General features: G+C 40.2%; 2 protein-coding genes across 20 annotated transcripts in view; one reads left to right on the forward strand and one right to left on the reverse strand.

Moving 5' to 3' along the window:
• The window catches only part of LOC128891802 (uncharacterized), a 116,192-nt gene that overhangs the window by 23 nt on the left and 95,851 nt on the right, over nucleotides 1-20,318 (reverse strand). Inside the window, exons 1-3 of one of the 3 annotated variants that reach the window (XR_008460925.1) lie at nucleotides 1,632-1,787; nucleotides 618-1,301; nucleotides 1-550 (exon numbers count right to left, since the gene is read on the reverse strand). The exon at nucleotides 1-550 is cut by the window's left edge and continues 23 nt beyond it. Coding sequence is in view for 2 of the 3 variants with exons in the window: in XM_054151615.1 (XP_054007590.1) it covers nucleotides 1,018-1,301; nucleotides 1,632-1,671 (324 nt within the window). In the remaining variant the exon portion in view is untranslated. Of the gene's footprint in view, nucleotides 1,302-1,631; nucleotides 1,789-20,318 lie in introns of those variants that run through there. The other 2 variants (XM_054151616.1, XM_054151615.1) reach the window with 2 other exon arrangements.
• The window catches only part of LOC128891786 (liprin-alpha-1), a 38,570-nt gene continuing 20,626 nt past the window's right edge, over nucleotides 2,375-20,318 (forward strand). For 6 of the 17 annotated variants that reach the window (XM_054151571.1, XM_054151579.1, XM_054151585.1 and 3 more), the window contains exons 1-2: nucleotides 2,378-3,813; nucleotides 4,535-5,096. In XM_054151571.1, coding sequence (XP_054007546.1) covers nucleotides 4,848-5,096 — 249 coding nt within the window. In that variant the 5' untranslated portion in view covers nucleotides 2,378-3,813; nucleotides 4,535-4,847. Of the gene's footprint in view, nucleotides 3,814-4,517; nucleotides 5,097-20,318 lie in introns of all 17 variants that reach the window. The other 11 variants (XM_054151586.1, XM_054151583.1, XM_054151584.1 and 8 more) reach the window with 7 other exon arrangements.

Below are 20,318 nucleotides of genomic sequence, written 5' to 3' on the forward strand. Positions count from 1 at the left end.
TAATAATAATAATAATAATAATAATAATAATAATAATAATAATAATACGATAGTAATAATCCGTGGAAGTTTTGTCTTCGATATATAAGTAAAATAATTGGAAATGACTCTACATATTAGATGATACTATAATAGAACAAATCACTCGTGCCCACCAGAAAACAAAAATGATAAAGATGTTATTCGCAAGCAGTATTATACGATAAAGTTAGGAGAACATTTGGTACAGGGCAGGCCTTGAAAACAGACCACCTTAACTTTCTTACTTTTGTACTGCTAACTTAAAGTAATACATTTGTTTATGTACCTAAAATCAAAGTAGTTTCAGGTGGTCCGATTTAAGTGTCCCATCCGAGTAGAACTGCAGATTTGTCCATATACTCCACACATGAACATACGAAAAAGAATATTCTGGGAAGTTGTTTCAAGTAACTTGCGTCTCTTCCAATGCGTAACTCGGTAGTTGTTCGATAAATGGATTTTTACATGAAGCTGTCATCAGATGGAAAACTTTACGTCTGTTTGTGGATGTATGCGAAGATTGAAGAAACTAAAAGAAAGCATTTTTCGATCGAAAAAAAGTTCTATAAAATTATTGTTGAACTCCGCAAACGTACGTAAAAGGAACATATTTGCTGTTGTTCGATCTTCTATCTCTTTTCTTAAATTGTTCTTCTTAAGTCGATAGTTCCCATAAGATGTTGCTGGAACTCAAAATGGGATCAAACGTACTGCTAGTCGTATTTTCCCGCGAAAACCGCGCAACACGTATATGATTTGTCCCTTTTGGACTTGTTTATTCTTCATTCATCAGTTATTGGATACGCGGATAGAGTACATCCAAGATGCTTGAAAAAGTCGGGCACGTGTTTCATTACCTGTATCGCAATTTTATCAAACCGATCGTAAGGATTCATTCACCAACCTCGTCTGAAAATTATGACGGTGTTATAGTAATTTAATCATTAAAGAATTGTTCGAGATTACCGACAGAGGCAAGCATCAGCTTTTTTTTTTTTAAAGTTCTGTATGATGGGATGGGAACTTCTTCAAGACCGCATGGTAGAGATTATAAAAGGCATAAAAACTGACACTCAGGATGACGATTAGCGCCAAGCCGAATATCCAAGACAGAAAATTGCCATCTATAATGTCCGAGGTCTCTTTTCTCTTCTTGGCACTTATCTCGCCCAGGGTGGACCCCTTTCGTTCTTCCATCAACCTCTTCATGTTCGCCAATTTTTCGCGCAGTTCATCTACCGATTCGGCGATATCCTCGATCGAATCGTCTCCGGATAGATCTAAAATTTGTACCAATACAAAGTACTCGGAGAAAGAGAAAAGTTGAAAGATGTCAGCTGTCTCACAGTTGCTCCAAAACACTCCCGAAAAACGATCTTTTTCATTTGAGAGATATTTTTGGAGCATGTTACACTTTGTTACGTTAACAATTAACAAAGTAGGCTAGGGAAATAAATAAATGGAAATTTACTTTGAAATTTATGGGATGATAAAGGTGTAAATAAACCGTTATTTATGATTGGCTATTTCTAATGGGATACAATGTTTTGTTAATTGTTACAGGTTTCGCATTGTTTGAGGGTATTCTGAATTAAAACTGGCCTACTTACCGGTAGCTCCTGGTGTGCAAGTATGGGTTACTGTTTTCATAATGCTCGCTTCTGTCTGTCTCTCTCAACTGTACTCCGTGGTCCAGAATCTGACACAGCGTTTGGTATTGATCATCCAGCATCTCACGTTATAGCGCAGTCTCAGTCTTCCGGAAAGTTTAGCCTTCCCAATTTTTCCCTCTCTTTCACCTCGATCGAAATCATCGCGATAAATAGCGTCGAATTTGTAGAAATAGATCTGTGAGCGTTAGTCATTTCCTAAACTTTAACGAAACTTAAACATCAGTAGTATTAATTATTGATTGTAAATTAGTCTTTCCAACGCTTCTCTTTAGCGTAAATAGAATATCTATTGTATTTCGAATTATTTTTACGCGGAAACTTTAAACTCTTCTGAAAAATAATGTAAATTTCTTGTTCATACCTCTCAATGTTTACAGGATCGTGCTTTTAAATATGTAATAGATACTGATTTGTCACTACTATCTTAAAAAATCATTAATATTGATGGGTACGCTTGTATCCATAAATAATAAGAAAGAAAAATTGATGAATCTTTATTAACGTTTCGATCTTTTTCGAAACTGGTTAAATAAAATTTAATGCCAATAAGTGCAAAATTATTTCAATTAAGAGAAGACTTTCAAATTATATGTATAAATAATAGTACACATTTCATACGTTCCGAGTATATTCAGATATTAAATGATTGTTGCAGCTAAAGAAAAAGACATTAACATGGAATGCACTCTACGTTAGAGAGTAATAATTAAATTCTTAATTGGAGTGAGTTTATTTTTAAGTTTATTACAATATATAAAGAAAAGATATCTTATTCTGTAACATGGGACGCCGATGCATATAAAAAATGTGTTTAAAATGTGCGCTTGTAAAATTGTTTCATATACCATGTGGACTAATCAATGATCAATGTTAGAAACGGAAGTAGAAACGGAGCGAGTTTAAATGTACCGCGGTGTTTCGAGACGAGTTCGTTGCAGAGACGACCTAAACGATCATCGATCCCGCCGCGCAATTGTAAACTTGGCCAGTCGGTTGGAGTCGTCTGGCGGTCGGGTGGAGTCGGACGCACCTTCGGGGACAGAGGCTGACGTCACGGCGCAAGATGGCCGCCGGTATCGGAAATGGAGTAGCATAGAGGCTGGGCGGTAGGAACGAACCGTAGGTGTGTCAGTGCTCGGCTTCACCGCGATAATGCCATCGAAATGCCGATCGTTGCAAGTTGATCGGCGCTTCGCGCAGTGCTCGTACGTACGATCGGAATCGTTCCGTCAGCCGAGTCTTGAATGGTGAGATGATAAATCGCGAAATTCTCGGAGGAGAGCGAAATTGAACGGAGCGAGTCTCGTACCCGGACTATCCTGACCTGGGACAGTAGTTTGGTCTAGTTGATACGTCGCGAATTCGCCAGTGATAACGCCAGTGTTGTACGGATACGTCGAAACTACGTCTGAATGAGATCGAAGTGGAAAATAAACGGTGGCCTGCCGAGCGATCGCCCCGTGCTCTTGGACGATTCTCCGCGGTTGTCAGACTCGCCTGCCCGGCTCCGGGAGAGAGCTGAGCGCGCCCCGTGGGTGTCAGATCTGCATTGAGGTTTTCCGATTGAAAGTAGCTGGCTTCGTATCTGATAAAAGACGAGATGGAAAGAGAAGGGTTCGCGTGTCGAGTCGGTGCATAAGATATCAAAAGCGTGCGCTGCGTGCAGTGTGTCCGGCGAATCCTCTTTGTAATCTGTCAAAACGGACTCTGGCCAAACGAACGGGCTTGTATATCGATCTATCTGCGACCGATCGCGTGCTTTGGGCCCCCCCTCGAGTTTTCGAAGCGTACACAACGATCGATTTTTCGAAGGGACTTGGTTTCCCGTCGTCTGCAACCGCCTCGTGAGTTACGCCGGACACATCGATTATCCCTTTCCGTAAACAACAATAGAAACGGACGAAAGAATGCTTGGCACCGTGGTGAAAATGAGACATGAGTTTCGGTTGTGGTGAGTCGGCTCTCGTAGCCGGCCAAGCGACGTTGAACGTGAAACTGTTGAACTGTTATTCGAGCGATGATTCCACCTATAGGTATCAGTTAACGAAAGAAAAGTTTCTGTCGCGAGGTAAACATTCGACGTAGGATTTCGTGTGTTCCTCGCAGTAGAATAGCAGAGGTGGGCAACATTTTATTCGACTAGTAAATGATTAATAAAAACAACGTATAGCGATTTATTCGCGATCTACATTCGATTTAATAGTGAAACTTTTCTTTGTACACTATGATATTAAAGATTTTGTAAGCAGTTCTGATTTAAAATTAGTACAATTCAGATTAGAAATTAGTATCTTTGTTTGTATTTTGGGGTTATGTTTATTTTCTTGAATATCTAATTACTGAGAAATTGTAGAGAAATCGGTGATTTTATTATGTTTGAACGTATTACATTCTTGAAAAGATCATTTTTAATAAGCAAAGAATAGACAGCCATGCCCTGTGCTCGACTACATGCTTACCACCAGTATCATCGAATCGGAACTTATTGTTAGTAGAATGTAACATACTAAGGAAAAGTACAGTCCAAGTTTGGACCGTTAGAAATCGGTGAATTGTGTTCCAACCTTTACGAGTCAATTTCTATAAATTTAAGTTGCAGAGGTCAAGTGACTGAATTCTGTTTATCTCTCGAGCTAACAAGTGTTTACAAAGGGAAAGGAATAAACCTTTGAATTACAGGGATCCAACTGTACTTTATCTTATAACTCAGATTTTCATTTTGATGACGAGTGTAACGCATAAAGCATAAAGACTCTATTAGCGTCTCAGTTACGTTCATTATTCGAAATTGTGTTTATATAAACATTGTAATTATCTCTATAGAATAGTTTATCGTTTAGGAAGATAGCGGATTCCGGCGTGTGGATGTCGGCTCGCGAGACCGAGAGGAGTGAGGAAACGAGACAAAGCAACGTGGAAAAGTGAGAGACCGCGAGCAAAGGAATCGAGGAAAATGACTACCTGAAAAGATCGGAAACGGACTAAAACGTATCGGAAGAGAGGAACCGAAAGGGATTCGTCTCGCGCGAGTGCACGTATCTCCCGCGCGCGTGTCTCCTCTGTGTCTGTGATTATTCCGGTTTACGTTTCGCGTGCATTTCGTGTGGAGTTGCCAGTGTACCGGAGTTTGAGAATAGTAAGGATATACGCAAAATGTGGAACGTGATGTGCGACGTGATGCCGACTATCGCGGAGGACAGCATCAGCCAGCGGAGTTCGCAGTTCTCCGGCGAGGACGCGAACTTCGAGCAGCTGATGGTCACCATGCTCGACGAGAGGGACAAGTTGATGGAATCGTTGCGCGTCAGCCAGACACAGTTGCAGGAAACGGAAGCACGGTTGCAGGAGGTCGAGAAGGAACGGGACTCTTTGAATCGTCTGCTCAACGCCAATATCCCCCAGGTACGTTTTCCATTATTGGCTTTATTGTCGTCGTTTCATCTGTCTGCCGTTGACGAGCCTCGAAAGACCGTTGCGTCGTTGACGGCAATCTTGCTTGCATTTACGCCACAAACCTGTGATTTATCGATGACGTCTTATTTCATTACGTTGTTCATACAGGCTGTTACAGAATTGACCGATCAAAATAGCGAGAGCGGTGCGCAACCTTGTTCGCTAGCGATTTCAATTAAGTCGAATTTGATAATCGGTTTACGATAGGGAGGAAACGAAAGTTGTACATATTGGATTCTTAAGGACCGTCGCCTTTTTATTTCAGCCACGTTTAGTTATTCATGGAGTGCACCTAATATCAAATTATTAGCTTTTTTTTTTTATACATTTTTGACGATGTTTTTATTCCATGAAAATTTTAGCGATATTTTTTCGTCCTCTATTTTATCTTTTTGAATTTAAAGGTGTTTGTCTTCGCCTACGAATTTCACAGTCAATGGTGTGTGATTAAGATTTTATTGCTCGTACACTCACTACTTTGTTCTATTCTTCGACCTAGTTAAAGGATTTATCGGTGTCATAAAAGAAGATAAATAGCAATTGCCCATTGGCGTATAGAACGAAACTAGTTTGTTGCCTCCTAAATAGGCTCCTGGAAAAAAAGAAACAGAAAACAAGTTTTTCGATTTACACATTTTTATCTATACTTGGTAGAAAGAAGTAAATTTGATGAAACTATTGATAAAGACCACATAAAAGTCGATTGAATGCAGTTTTAGACAAGCCTCTGATTGGGATAGTACATAATCTTTATTTATACATACATAGTCTTTACAATAATTACTATAACATTTTATACAATTTATTTTTTTCTTTTAAATGCGGAGAAAGCGCGTAGATTGAAAATATTGTTTCTTATTTCTCTATTTAATTTTTGTTCGAGTGCAATAGTTGAAAAGTTAAACAAGAGTGTGTAAATGGTTGGAAATAGTTGATCTGCAAGACGATTGAACGAGGTTGGATCGTCACGTGCTAAGTTCACCGATTAACGGGGAGATAGATCGATATTCGTCTCACGATAAAGGCATATACAATAGTACCGTTTTATGGTCGTGGGTAGATAGAAAAATTATCCGGTCGACTGGTCGCGTCGGCGTCGTGTCGTGTCGCGTGTCGCGTCGCGTCGAGGCGATTTAACCTTTTGCACTCGACATTTTCACTAGAACAAACTAGCAACTCCAGACGATTTTCCAGATATTCGACCAACTTGTTACGACTAACACGAAATGATTTTTCACAAAACGATGATACAATTATTATTTTCAAAATTTCATGGAATAAGAGTCCAATGCATATGCTCAATGAATATTGAATATTATCTCTCGGCGCACTTCTTCATAATATTATTAATGATTTTGCGTTGTTAAACAGGTCTTATAGCGATATGATTTTAGAGATTGCTAGGCGATATTGTTAAGCATTTAATACATTGTACGTAAATATTTAGGGGGAAAAGATGAAAATTTGAAAATTAAGGAAAACATATTAACGAAACTATGGTTAATTAAAATTTCTTACAAATAAATAAAAGTATTTATCAGTACATGTTCGTCTTCATTGATTACTCTATTTCGTGTTACCGTATTTCACAGTTATTTATGCGAGTAAAAAGCAAGTGCATATTATTTATGGAAGTAGAAATACAAGTAAAAGCCTTAAAACTGACTGGTTAATGAATACTGATTAATTGCAATAGTCACTCGATTGGTGATCGTGATTACCATGATTACTTCTTGTAATCAATTACAAAAGCAATCGCGGAATAATCAATTGTTGCTTAACTCCAATCTGTGTTAACCGTATCAAGTGATGTGACGCTAACCCTCGCGAAGGGAAGCTTGGCAAGACTGCTACGACTTTTTTCTAATTGCACGATGCGTCGCCGACTATGGATCTGTAATTGCTGAAACCTTTACGTAATGATTACGGTAGAAACGATTTAACCGACACGTTATCTTTGTAGTGGCCCACTTTTTCGAGAGACACAAAGAACCGTGTGATGAAGTTCTCCTGCAAACAGAGCTTTATTACCGATGTGAACGTGTACAAGAAATGTTTAGATTGTCTCGTGAGAAGATAGCGAGTATTTTTCTATTTAAAAATTCGGTATTATTTTCGAATTTTGTTGATACCATTTGAGATTCACTTGAAGGAGGATCAGACTAGAACAGAATCTCGATTATTGGAAGAAAATTGAACTGAAAATTCGTGCATTAATCGAGATTCCCGTAATAACCAAGAAAATCGATCCAATTAGCAATAGATGTACAAAGCGTATATTCCACCATCTTTCCCAATCTTACTTGTTGCTTAGCGACCATCCTCTCCACTTGTCAACACTATGGAATTAACGAGACCCTCGCTTTAACTGTGCCTTTCAGTTTAGCTTGACAATCAAAGGGGTTAATATTCCCGACACAGGACCATTTTGCAATGTCCGACCTTGGAGGACAGAGAAACATAAGCAGTTTCTGTAGGCAGCCTGGCCAAGGGAACGAGTATCGTAGTTTGCACGTACATAGCATAGGTGTTGCGTCCTTAATCGTTTTCCGAGAAGCGTGAAATACTCGGCGTGTCGGCCTTTTACTCGAGCGACCAGTTCATTTTTCCTTTTCTTTAACAGCGACGCGATAGACGGTAGCTGTTCTTCGACAGCTTCTGCTCGAGGCTCGCTTTTACTGTTTCCCGATGCATCGTTACGCAACAGTAACTTTGTTTGTACTTTTGCGCAGCGTTTTCTGGAACGGTGGTCCAACGTTCCAGGAATGGCTAGTTTCCATCGTTACAAAGCGCTGGAAGTACTCGTGCCAAGATAATAAACAACTTTTCTGATTCCAATCATTGCGTATGTGCTTATATTACATATAACACATTCATATTTGTTAAAATACTAGTTTAAAATAAAATAAAAATATTCTTACTTAAGATCAACATTATTATGCAATTTTAAAGAAAACCCAACAATTTTATAATGTAATTCAAAGTTTGAATGCATTGGATTCGATTTTTTTTTTTCGTTTTAATTCAACGTTCTCTGCTATAGTCGTGTGCGATCTCGTCGCTTTACGGACGGCGAGTGTTGCGTGCAATTAAGTGCAATAATTGAGAGTCATTTATCCGTGAGAAAAAGAACGATACAACGTGTGAATAACATTTCAACTAGCCATTCGTTGAATTGTACTATGCTCGTTCAATTCGAATCACTTATGAGAAATATCGGTTGGCTCCTTTTTGTTGAAGTAATTTTTGAAGAATCGTGTTTTTTTCTTTTCTTTTTGTTCTATTAAACGTAGAAGAAATTATAATAGACTTACATACACGATGCTTGATTAGTACAACGGATAATTTGGATTATAGCAATCTTGCGCAGATCGTGTTGTTATATTTGAACGACTATATGGTTTCGTCGCGAGTTTTCGCCCTATCGCGGCTGGGAATTGCGTGATCTCGCACCCTAGATCGATCACTATTATTTCATGAAAATTCTCGCTCGCGTGAGACACACTGTTGCAATTTCGAACAGGTGAAAACTTCCGACGTCGTGGGAGGGTGAAATAATACCGAACGTTTCTAACGTCTCGTTCAACTTTGGGGGTGCAGAAATTTGTAGATAAAGTAGACGAAAGAGATATAATAAATATCTAAGAAGAGATTTCTAATTATCCCGATTGAAATGTCATTGCAGTAATGCAAAATACTGAACAGTGTTCTTGCGGTATGGACTGACTGAATATTGAACACTGAATACTATGGACTGAAGGCTAAATTAAAAGTTTATCTAAACTAAAAATCCCAAGATTAACTTGGCATATTGAATCCTCAACGTGCATTTGTTTTTTCCCATTATAACGAGTACACAATAATATACCTACATCTAAAGTTTCACGAGATCTCTCGTACACTTCTCTGTACATAACGCGATAATTTAGAGCAACTGCGTCCACTGGCGTTCCTCGTAGTCGCGTGTATAGTTGCGAGCGAGAAAAGATGATTTTGCTTCTCGAGTTCCTTCGAGCGAAGGTACGACCGACGTTCACGGTCTCGAGGACCAATATTACCTACGTTGTGGTCCAATTCCTAGCAATATATGCGCGTAACGGCAAACCGCCGGAAACGCACATAGATCTTGATGCAAGCCCGTCGCATACATAGAGATGCATATGTATGTATACGCGCATATAGCGCGGCATCGTATTCACCTATTCTCCATGAAATTTCGCGTATATCCGAAGAATGGATTTACCGATGAAAGCATCGCTATCTTCTTCTTGGTCTTAGGATAAATGTGGAAACATTGATAATTTAGTAGGAATTATTGCAAAGTTGGATCATTCAGATTATGCATTTTCACTCGTCATAAATGCATAGACATCGGCAGTCTAGTCGTTACCAATGTAGTGGAACCCACTGAAGGGACAATGTAAATGGTCAAAAATCGCACAGTATAACTGGACAAACTTAGGATATGATTTACCAACTGAAAGCCCAACTTTTGCTCCCTCTTCAGTTTATCAAATAGAAAGTCAACACTTTTCAAAGAATTTTCGATTCTATCGTGTATTCTTGCTGAGGCTAGAGAAGATTTACGATTGCATGGAACCGTCGAAAAATTCGTAGGCAGTAATTTATCGCACGATACGCGACGGAGTTTCAGAGACGTATTTTTGCACCGTTTGGCAAGTAGCAGCGAAAATCTATAAGCCGTATTGGCTTCGACAGTGTCTTATCTTGCCAATGGTAGCATCGAAAATGCGTTGCTTTTATCGTCGGATTTAGCCAGCGTGCTTCTGTTTCTTGCATGCCATTTCCATTTCGCGACACAGCGTTTTTTTTTTTTTATCTCGACATGTGTTGGCTGTAGGACATGTCCTTTCCGCGATTCAAAGACGGAAGAGTTACTATAATCTCGGGTATTTAGCATGACATGCATTGTTCCCTGTGTAGCGAGGGCAGAGGTGATGGCGACACTTATCGCATAGAATTTCATCCAGTAATTACAATTAAAATTTCTGTTCTTGTTCTTGTATAATTATTACTTGTAATGATTTGTTGTAAGTAAATTGGTAAGGAAGATTCAACAGACAAAGTAATTTTTTAAATGAAAATTGCGATACCGCAATTAAAAATAGTCCCAACAAGGTCGTGTTTATATTAATTTTTGATAGTAACACCTTGCCAAATTATAAACTATACCTTGGCAAGGACGCAATGACAAATTTTTATTTTAATTCGTCACACGATCGGAATCGCGGTCGACTTTCTCCAGTTGTATGCAAACAAGGGAAACCAATTCTGTAATTCAGTGTCTCGGGACGTTATCAACCGAGAAGATCTTCGACTTAGAAATCGCCACGACAAAAGACACTATTTTCGTGCAAATATTGAACAGGAATTGACTGAAAAACTGCACCTTATGTTCGCCACGTGAAATAACGATAACGCGTATAGAAAATTCTCCATCGCTGACAACTTGTATGCGTCATATCTCGTTGGATGTTCATCGAAACGATAAGCATCGAAAGTCGAACGCTGAACACGGTTAGGCGGTGAAATTCTCGATTGATGCGAAACATATACTTTTGTTTTTCAGTTTATTTGGAGGAAACAAGTCCTCGAGAATTAAATTCTACCTTCTCGGTTCGTTTTCTTCGTGCGGGATTTACTTGTGTAAGCGTGCATTTTGTCAGAGACACCTGGTGGTATACGACCGGCGCGTACATGAAAGCCAATCGAGGGACGGATGGATCGATATGGCCATTGGTTTCTCTCCCTTATTCCATGGATATATCGATGCTCTACATTGTGCTTGTTCCCTCCACACCCGCAATACATGCTCTCTTTGACCCTTCGCACCTTACGATGACTTTCAAGCTGCGGGAAGAAAAAGATAAATAAGATCGGAAAGGTGCATTGTTCGCATCCAGACACTCGTACCCTGTCTTCGGTTCCCGAGGAATCGTTAATTATCACCTGGGATGAATGTTGGAAACAGTGAATAGAAACACTGCCTAAGATGTTGAACTTTGTTGGGAGACTTTTAGAGAAAAGAAAGTAACGTTTTATCTACAGGTCTCTTTAGAAAAGGGTTTTCTTTTTTATATTAGTATATGCTAATGCAGGCTGATAAGTATATAATAAAATATACAAACCATGGTCATTCGTTCCCAACGCATTTTTCATTGCGTAGAAGTCTTTTTAAAAACCTAAGATGGGGTCTCACAGAGATCTCATCCTGTTCTCTCGCGTCTACAGTCGAGCAAGCCCTTCTAGCTCTTTTGTCGGTTTCCTTTTCCGAACGTTGCCCCCAATTTGTCCTCTGTCCATGTTTTTTCGGGGACAAAGTAGTCGCAATCAGCAAGAGTGTCATATTCGGAGGTGTAGCTTCAGGCACTTTGAACCGCGTGTGAAAGTAACCTGGGGAAGAAATCCAAACTCGAACCATCATTGGATGGTTTATTAACCTTTCAAGGACTCGGTTTCACCAGCACCGGTTCAATTCATTTGGACGGGGGTTACCTTTTTTGGAGTTTTTAACGACCCCCGTTGGATTTCGTGGGAGAAAATGGTGGTTGCGAGGAAAAACGGTTGGGTGGGTTCTTCTGAATCTCCTTACCTAGTTCACGGTTCGCGTAATACATCCGCATCCGGCAGCATCGCGATTGTCTTCAGAAATTCTTCTTGCGGGTTTTTCCCTGCCAGGATCTCGTTTCCTGCGTGACCCAGTGGCACGTATACGTATTCGTCCAGACAAAGGGTGAAAATGGGACTGGCTCGGATAATAAACGGGGCTGCAAATGAGCCGTCGCCGTTCTTCGTTTTACTTGCATTAAGGGGAGAAACCTCGGTAGGTTGGTCCGAGAGATATGCGTATTTGAGAATATTTTGGGGACAAATGGACAATTTTATGGTAATTTAGTAAAAGTTTATTTGACTTTTGTTCGATCGAATAAATACTCGAGGGTAGTTTCATTCGTCATGTATTATTCTAATACAAGTTTGATTATTTCTCCCGAGGAGTTTCATCGACAAAATTTTGTTCACTTTTCACTTTAAAAATTCATTTAATAATTTCCTCGAGAGTAGTCACCGCATCCGCTACTGTTCATATTTCATGGTATTTTTCCGAGTGCATCTCGGATACACCGTATAACTATTAATGATACATGTCCCATTTGTAAATACGACGAACCTCGTGCGCATGTCATTTCAGTCCGGATCACTCCAGACGAGCAATTTTAATACCAATTTAAGTTAATTCAGGTCCTTAATATGAATCAGAGCGATTGAATTAAATTGAACTTTTAATGGTAGAGTGAGCAGAGCTTCGCCGACGCGTAGAAAGAAAGTAATATCTCGCAATCCCCTTTTCCTCGGACTCTGAGGCATCGTGCTCCGCCCGCGAGTCTTGTTTTCGCAAATAATAGTCCTGAAACAACATTGCAGTCTCCATGAAACGTACCGAATCGTATGAAAACGTATCAGAAGTTCTCTAAGAAACGCTTTTTAATTATTATCACGGCGCACGATACTCGGATAAACGCGGGATTTCTCATTTCTTCGGAGAAGAACGACTTTTCTTTTTCTCCAGAGTTTTCCAATGTCGATTGAGATAGGTATCTTTATATGTATAAACGAACAGAGTCGTTTACATCCGTTAAATTGAGACGAAAGATAACGATCGAGATTTGCATCGGTCTCGTCGGTTTTCCCTTCCTCTTTCCTTTTTTCTTTTTTCTTTTTTCTTTTTTCTTTTTCCTTTTTTTTTCATCGAGAGATCGAAAAGTGTTGAGTGTCAGGTTGTTAAGTGGGTGCTAACAATTTGAATTCTTCGGCTTCGTCGCCTCCAGCTGATTAGCGAGAGAAAATCGAACGTCTCCACCTGCAACGTCGAGGAGATCTCTTTGCTAATTGATTCGCATGCATTTCGTACCATCCTTGGATGGTCAGAAGAAAACGTTACTCTCGTTCGATCATTGCTATGCAGAGATGACTGTTTTAAAGGGGATGATTGATTATTTTTAAGGGAGTATTTTAAAAGACATATTTATTGCTATGTGCTGTATAACATACAGAAAAATGTGAAAGAGATTTTCTTCGTTTCGCTGGTGGAGACTGAGAATTTTTGATCGCAAGTAACTGTAGAATGTTGGAACGATCCTTTCGTTGGCAATTTCTGCTCGAAACTATTTAATCGTGGTGGGCGTCGATTCCTACGGTGCTGGAATCTGGATCGACGATTCACGGCATGATTTGCGATACAAAGCCCAAACTCTTATCGTATTCGTGGTGCACTGCGACTGAATTTCGTATTCGGATCTCCCAGAAATCCAATAAGCACTATACTCTCGATGTCGGCGTCCTGAAATCCGAGGAATTCGATTTTCATTCCAATACTTTTATCGATAAGCATGCCGCGCTAGACGTCTAATATCTTGACTCGTCCTGGTATATGATTTATAACATCGATCATGTAGTCTACTTTTCCTTGAAAAGAAATCAGTTTCTATGTAGTTTGATTTAAAATTTGAAATATACAATGTCTCTCTTACCTTTGCTTTTATTTCAAAGTCACATGCAGCAAAAGTTGGTGAAAATTAAATTTCGAAGCGTTTTTAACCTATAGACATGTTCGATAGAGTCGATAGTAGCCGAGATAAATGAAACAATACTTGCGTTTGTCAATTTGGCGCTAGCTATAACTCAGCGTACGCTATCTCGCGCACCGCTGTCTTTACGATAAAAATGCATACGACAAATGTTGTTGCAGATCGTATTTGCCAACTTTTTTGTCCCATACAAATTTTCGAAAGAATCGAGAGCAACCGAGATATAGTTCCCAATCTTTCCGCTTTTAATACACTACGAACGACAAGTACCAGCGGAACTCGGTTTTATTCTCGTCCGAGAAAATAAAACGCAAAACATTTGTTAGAATGCGTTGGAATCGTTTTAGCATTCAGACAACATTTCTTATCCGGGATGACCGACGCCGTCGTCGGGTAATTCAGCCGGTATTGCATACGATTAACTATGAACCGTAGCGTGCCGCATTTTCGAGATGAATTTCCTTAAAAAAAAACGATGGCGAATTCTATTCCACGCTTTCGATGGATTTTTTCACCCAGATTCGCTCACTTGCCGATTGTATCACGATTGTCTCGCCGGTCTGTTGCGTTCCACGCGTATAGAGATCTGGTGTTGATGTCGTGATGTAATGCGCGCCGGATTACAGCCTGTCGGAGCAATTGGAGTGCGAAGGGCAGAGTCACTCGAGCGGCTCGTGTTACGTGATTTCTGGTTTCGTCCTTCCGCGATTGTGTTCCAGATTTTTCACCAGCTCCGCTAAAGCGGATGACGCAAAGATTCCTCCCGTTTTATCACGAGTTTCCTCCGAGTTACTTTTTGCATCGTTAGATACTGTCCTGTGGGATCGGTTAAAAATCTCGCGTTGGAATTTAAGAAGGATTTCGAGAGAGTGACAAACCTTTGATCCTACCGAATTCCTATGAAATTTTTTAGGAACGATAGCTTCAAACAGATTAGTGGGTCGTCTAGATCTGAGCCTCGAAAACTGGATTTCCTTTATTAGAAAATTATTGGACAAATCGATATTGCAATTAGCATATGTACTTTCTCTTGAGAAATTAAAATTAAATTATTGTAAATACGAAAATATATTTGAAATTAAAAGAGCGTATTTATCGATATGATTAGTTCTCTATTGGAAAACAAGGTATAGATAACGTCTGTAACAGAATAGGAGAGAAACCATTTCGCAAGAGCGAAATTATAGGTTAAAGAAATTTCGACGTGAATTAATCTCGTTCCCGTTCGGAAATAAAGCGACAGCTCGCGTCCCAATTATTAGCAGCGTGTTCCCCGATAAATTCGCGACAGTTCCAGGTCGAATATTCGGGCATTACACTGAACGATCCTGGCAGAACCGTTGTCTGGAAAAAAGGGTTCGCTGCCAAGAATGCTTGGAGCGATCTCCAACCCGCGGTGCGCTACGACGCGATACAAAGACCGTTTCGTTTGTAATACTGCGGAAACTTTCGTCCTATCTAGCGCAAAAAGAGGAAGGGTAGCCGTGGTAGAAGCTTTCGAGGGTGGAAACTCTTTGTTTTTTTCCCTTTTTTTTTTCGTGCTTCTCCTACTCGACGATCGACCGATGAAAAACTGACCCGCTCGCAGTTTCGGCGCGTAACGCCAGGCCAGAGGGCTGGAAAAAAACTGCAAGCGCGTGCACCGGAAGTTTGGGGGATGAACAGAGAGGAAAGGGATGAAAAAGAGCGTCGATGAAGGGGAGGGAGGAGGCGAAAAAGGCGATTAGGCCGACACGAGCCTCGAAGGGAAATTCAGATCGGGGTGAAATACTTTTCCGGATCTCTGAAAACTTTCTCCGCGATGTTACGATTTGAAATTTCATTCTGGGTCTCTGACCCCTCGTGTTTCAACGTTCCCGATAGGAAACTATGTCCGACGGATAGAAATTGAAAATAGTTGTTCATCCGGGTAGCATTTCACCGGCGTGCGGCATAATCGGAGAATCTACCAGATTAACTTCCGTATAGTGATTTTAGATTGGCGAGAGACAAATTTTAGACCAGATTCAATCTATGGAAGACATAGTTTCGAGAAAAACAATTTTCAAGTTTTACACATAACAGCCTTTTACTCTATTTCGTTTAGCTCAGTTTTGCTTTCGTCAGTACTCTGTATTAGAAACGTAAAACATCTGCCGTTCGCGAATGTGTTAATATGCTACTGGTCGGTAAAGTGTTAACTGATCCAATTGATCCTACTTCTCTAATTGTAAGTCATATTCACGGGGGGTCCCTTCCTTAGACCAGACCTGCACGGACAAAAATCCCTTATGCAAGGGCTGAAGAGCTACGAAGAGCCCCGGAAACTTTATCGATCTCTGCCAGCATGGCTGATTATTCCGTCCAGGAAAAGGTAGCTGAACCGGAGTGACGATTCGTCTGAAAATTCGTGAAAGGACAAAACGAAACGAAACGAAACGAAACGAAACGGCGATCGGTAGGCAGCGACGGAGGCGGCGCGGTAGTTTGGGGAGGGTAAAAATTTCTAGGACGAAGCAAACGGGTGCAATGCACCGGTATACGCGATATACGCTGCCACGATCAATACCCACCCCACCTTACTCGGCCGGCGGCGCATGAATGAACCTCGCCTTTTACACACTACTCGGCGGTAGTAGCTCTCTCTACTCGCGCGCGGCTCGGTGCAGCAGCGCCGGCAGCTCGCTGCAACGCCGTCTTCGGCCAAATGCAGCGGCTCTCATGCAACCACCGTCCACCGGGCATATTTTTCTTTTTATCTCGGATTTTAAGGAGATAATGCCTACCTAGGACAATTTCAAGCACACATATACAATTGTATGAAAATTTTGTGTTGTTGCATATAAAAATTGTACGGGTTATATATGCCTTGTGTCGATTATTTTACACAATCGAATGTAAGCTTGATCAAAGTTGAATGTGTTATTTGATCTCAAGAAATGTTTTGCGTTAAAATAGAAATTTGTCATTTGACTAACTCCAGTTTCATTGGTTATATTTAAAAGGGGGAGAGTATTATCTAATTTCTCCGCAGATTTTCTTATTTCATTTCTATGAGATTAACGCATCCTGGAAATGAATCGTATCTTCAAAATTTACATCCGTACGTTTTACGTGTGGTATCTTGTTTCGTTGAGGAATAAATGAAGAAAACGATTGCGTTATTTGTTCTTCCAGGTCGCGTTCGTGTGAAATATTTATGAATTTTTGTCATTGGGCAATTTCGCTCGGAGGAGTAACAAACAGATTGTTTCTTCGAAACCATGCTATCAGGGTAATGAATTCGACTTGGTAGCAAATAATGGTCCCGTGAATTCCCCGTTTGCTGTTGCATTATGCATTAAGGTCTAGAACAGTATTCGTCCCTGTGCAAACTTCTTATCTCTCATTTTTGCCGCTGTTCGTTGCCCATTTTCTCTGTAAACTGATAGAGCGTATTCCGTGTCACCGAGATAGAAGTTTGCGCTATATTGATTTCCCTTCACATTCCTTTCCATCTTTCCATGTGTTTGGCGTTGATAATTCATGAGATATCTGTTGGTCGATTTTTCCTCTTATATCTTCGTCTGGTTTCCCGTCGATTTCGCCTTGGACTACTAAAATATTTGCCGGTCGCGAATGTGTTAATATTAAGTATAATATTTAAGTAAGACCTCGCCTTGTAACTCTGTATAATGAAATTTACCTTCCCTCGAGCTGAAATTTGTCAAGCTTTTCAAAAATACATCTTTCATAAAAATACATTTTTTGGCACAGAATGCAAAGGGTTAAAAATGAGCATAAAATTAAAGTGGCCGGTAGAGATTAAATTTACAAGTACACACTCGTGGCGAACAAAGAGCATAAAATTTTACTTTATTAATATAATTGGATTATAGAGAGTGTTCGATGGAGGTAAGAGTTAATCAAGTTCGGAATTTAATATCGCGGTTCATCGAGGTATTCGAGTCGTTACGTTGAGGAGAATTCAGAACGGTTGCAGCGTATGCCACGGGTGTACCTACATTAAAATATCGAAAGTAATTAGTTCGATGGCGCAGAACTGGTCGGATCCTGGATATATCGTGGTCGGCGTGTATGGCCGCTCATTAGTCAGGTATGCGCGCGAGGTGTGGCGGAAAATGGTGTGCTCGACCAGCCGCCAAGCTTCTGCAACGTCGTCCGCCGCTATCGGCGACGGTGCAGGTTGTTTAATGGCACCTACGAGAAGGAAAGTGCTCACCCACGCATCCCATCTGACCGACACATTTCGATGGCAGGTTACAAGCGCGCTAGGTGTCTCGTGTTGCTGGCTAATTAAACTCGAGCGGATGTAAAACATAAAACGCGGCCAGATAAGGTCAGATAGCTTTGCGAAATCGCACTTGCAGGGGGGACTACGTCGAGTGTTACGCACCGATTTTTAGTGAAACGTCGATGGAGAACTGGGAAACATTTTATTCGCGTTCCGTTGGTCGCTGGTCGCTGGTCGGTTTACAGAGACCCAACAATAACGATTGAAAACGTTCTAAATGTACATTCGATCAAAGGATTTGTTCATTATTTTTTCACGTCGCGTCTCAAGTTGTTGGTTAATATTACAATTACAACTTTACCTTCTATTGGCTGAATTTTTTTTCTCTAGATTACTTCCAAAGCATTTATTTTGATATTTCATAATGACGATGCTGCTTTTGGATGTTTTGAATATTACAAGAATGTATTTCTTAACTTTAACGCTTTAAATATTCTAAAAATACACATTCAAGTGTAAGATCTGTATCTCTGCCAATTCAGAAAACTTTCAAATTCAATTTTATTCGGCTCTACCTCGATAAACGCACTTCTCCAATTTTTAATGAAACCAGCTGCGATCGATGAAAGTTAATAGTTTCCTATAGAAAAAGAAAACCCCTTGAACGCGAGTACTACTGAACCCGGTGAACTGGATTTTCCCAGTAATCGTGTTGACGCTTTTCACAGCGATGACTGTGGGGAGTACAAGTTCATTGTGCGCCAGGCGATCGGTGCATTCATGATTTACAGTCCCCCAGACGGTATTCTATTCGCAATATCGCCACTAACGATGACAGACAATGATAAATTAATCGCTGCTATCCTGGGTTTTCTGCGAATTAATTTCGTCGCGACGCATAAAGGGAACTCTAAAAGTAGAAGCTCATTGTGTACTGGTAATCGGTGCGTTCACAATTTGCAGCTCTATTGACGGAAATAATGCCAGCGATACCGTCATTATCGACGACAGTCAGCGATAATTAAACGGCGATGTCCTGGATCTACTATCAAACATTGATATTTTTCGTCGCGTAACGAATCTCGAAATTATCATCTCCATTGAGTAGCAGTAATCGGTCCGTTTACAATTTGTACTCCCATTGACGGAATTGCATCGGCAATGTTCGAAAATTGTTTTGAATCGAGCCAACCGCTGAGAGAATAGTCACCAGACTTTTCGAATTCATTGTGTAGCCGAGAATACGTTATTAGTCAGGCGGACGAGACACCGTTGCGAATAATGGAAGGCTTTTCCGATTCGTCTTTCATTCGCGGCTCTACGAAGCTGCGCCACACAAGTATATCACTGTTCCTCGGCAAAGGCCATAGTTCTATTTACTCCCTAACTCATGACGAACTGTTTCCAGGAGTCTCGCGTAATATACACCAGATGGTTACAGTTCCACTTGGCTACTGTGAAATATCGACCTCTTTTGACTCAACGATGATAACGTTTTACGTGCCTCCCCCGTAAAAATCCAGCGCAACTGTTTCCCTATAGAAAGTAAATTCTGCGATAATATGGTAAACAGAGTTGACGTAAGAGTCGCCAGGACCTCATTACAAATTAACACTCGTATTATAAATTGAATATAAATGATATATTAGCTGTGGAAGTTAATCCTGTGCCTTCGCATTTCATTATTTATACTTTATACTCTACTTTAATAAGAAATGTTTACCTGGTACTTTTTTTTTTTTTAACAATATTATTGCTCAACTGAGTGTGAGGCACAGGCTCGGTCTCTCAAAACTTGTACTTTCCTTGCGTCAAAAGTAGAAAGCTCGTCAAGTGGTTTATCGGTACGTTATCATTTAGCATGGAAAGCTACAATCAGATACGATAATCGTGTTTTCTGTATCTATAATCTTGAGAGAATAAGGAAAGTTTCGTAACAAATATGTATATTAGCACGTACGCTAAATTAAACGAGTTAATTATCATTTGAATGATCTTGGCTCGAAGTTATGCCTTTTCGTGGTTGCAAGGTCCCCTCTATTTTTGGGTCAAAGTTACCAATTCGCTATTAGAACTATATCGATCTCAATCGGTATAAATTCCTGTGGATAATAAAAACAAGGAGATTCAATTGCAGTAGACACCTTGCGAAGCGATGTAAACATTTTGCCAAGATTTTTCGTGACGTCCTGTTTATCTCTCCAACGAGTTACAGTTTTTGGAACGAATATATACTTAAGTCAATTTCGAGTGATCCCTCAAACGATATCCTTGTTGAGTACATACCGTTAAATGGGGTTTCCCCAGCGGGATGGCGGTTTGTTGCCGACAGGAACGTGCTTATTGAATTTG

Source organism: Hylaeus anthracinus, unplaced genomic scaffold (assembly GCF_026225885.1).
Source record: "Hylaeus anthracinus isolate JK02 unplaced genomic scaffold, UHH_iyHylAnth1.0_haploid 12002, whole genome shotgun sequence".
Taxonomy (NCBI): Eukaryota; Metazoa; Arthropoda; class Insecta; order Hymenoptera; family Colletidae; genus Hylaeus; species Hylaeus anthracinus.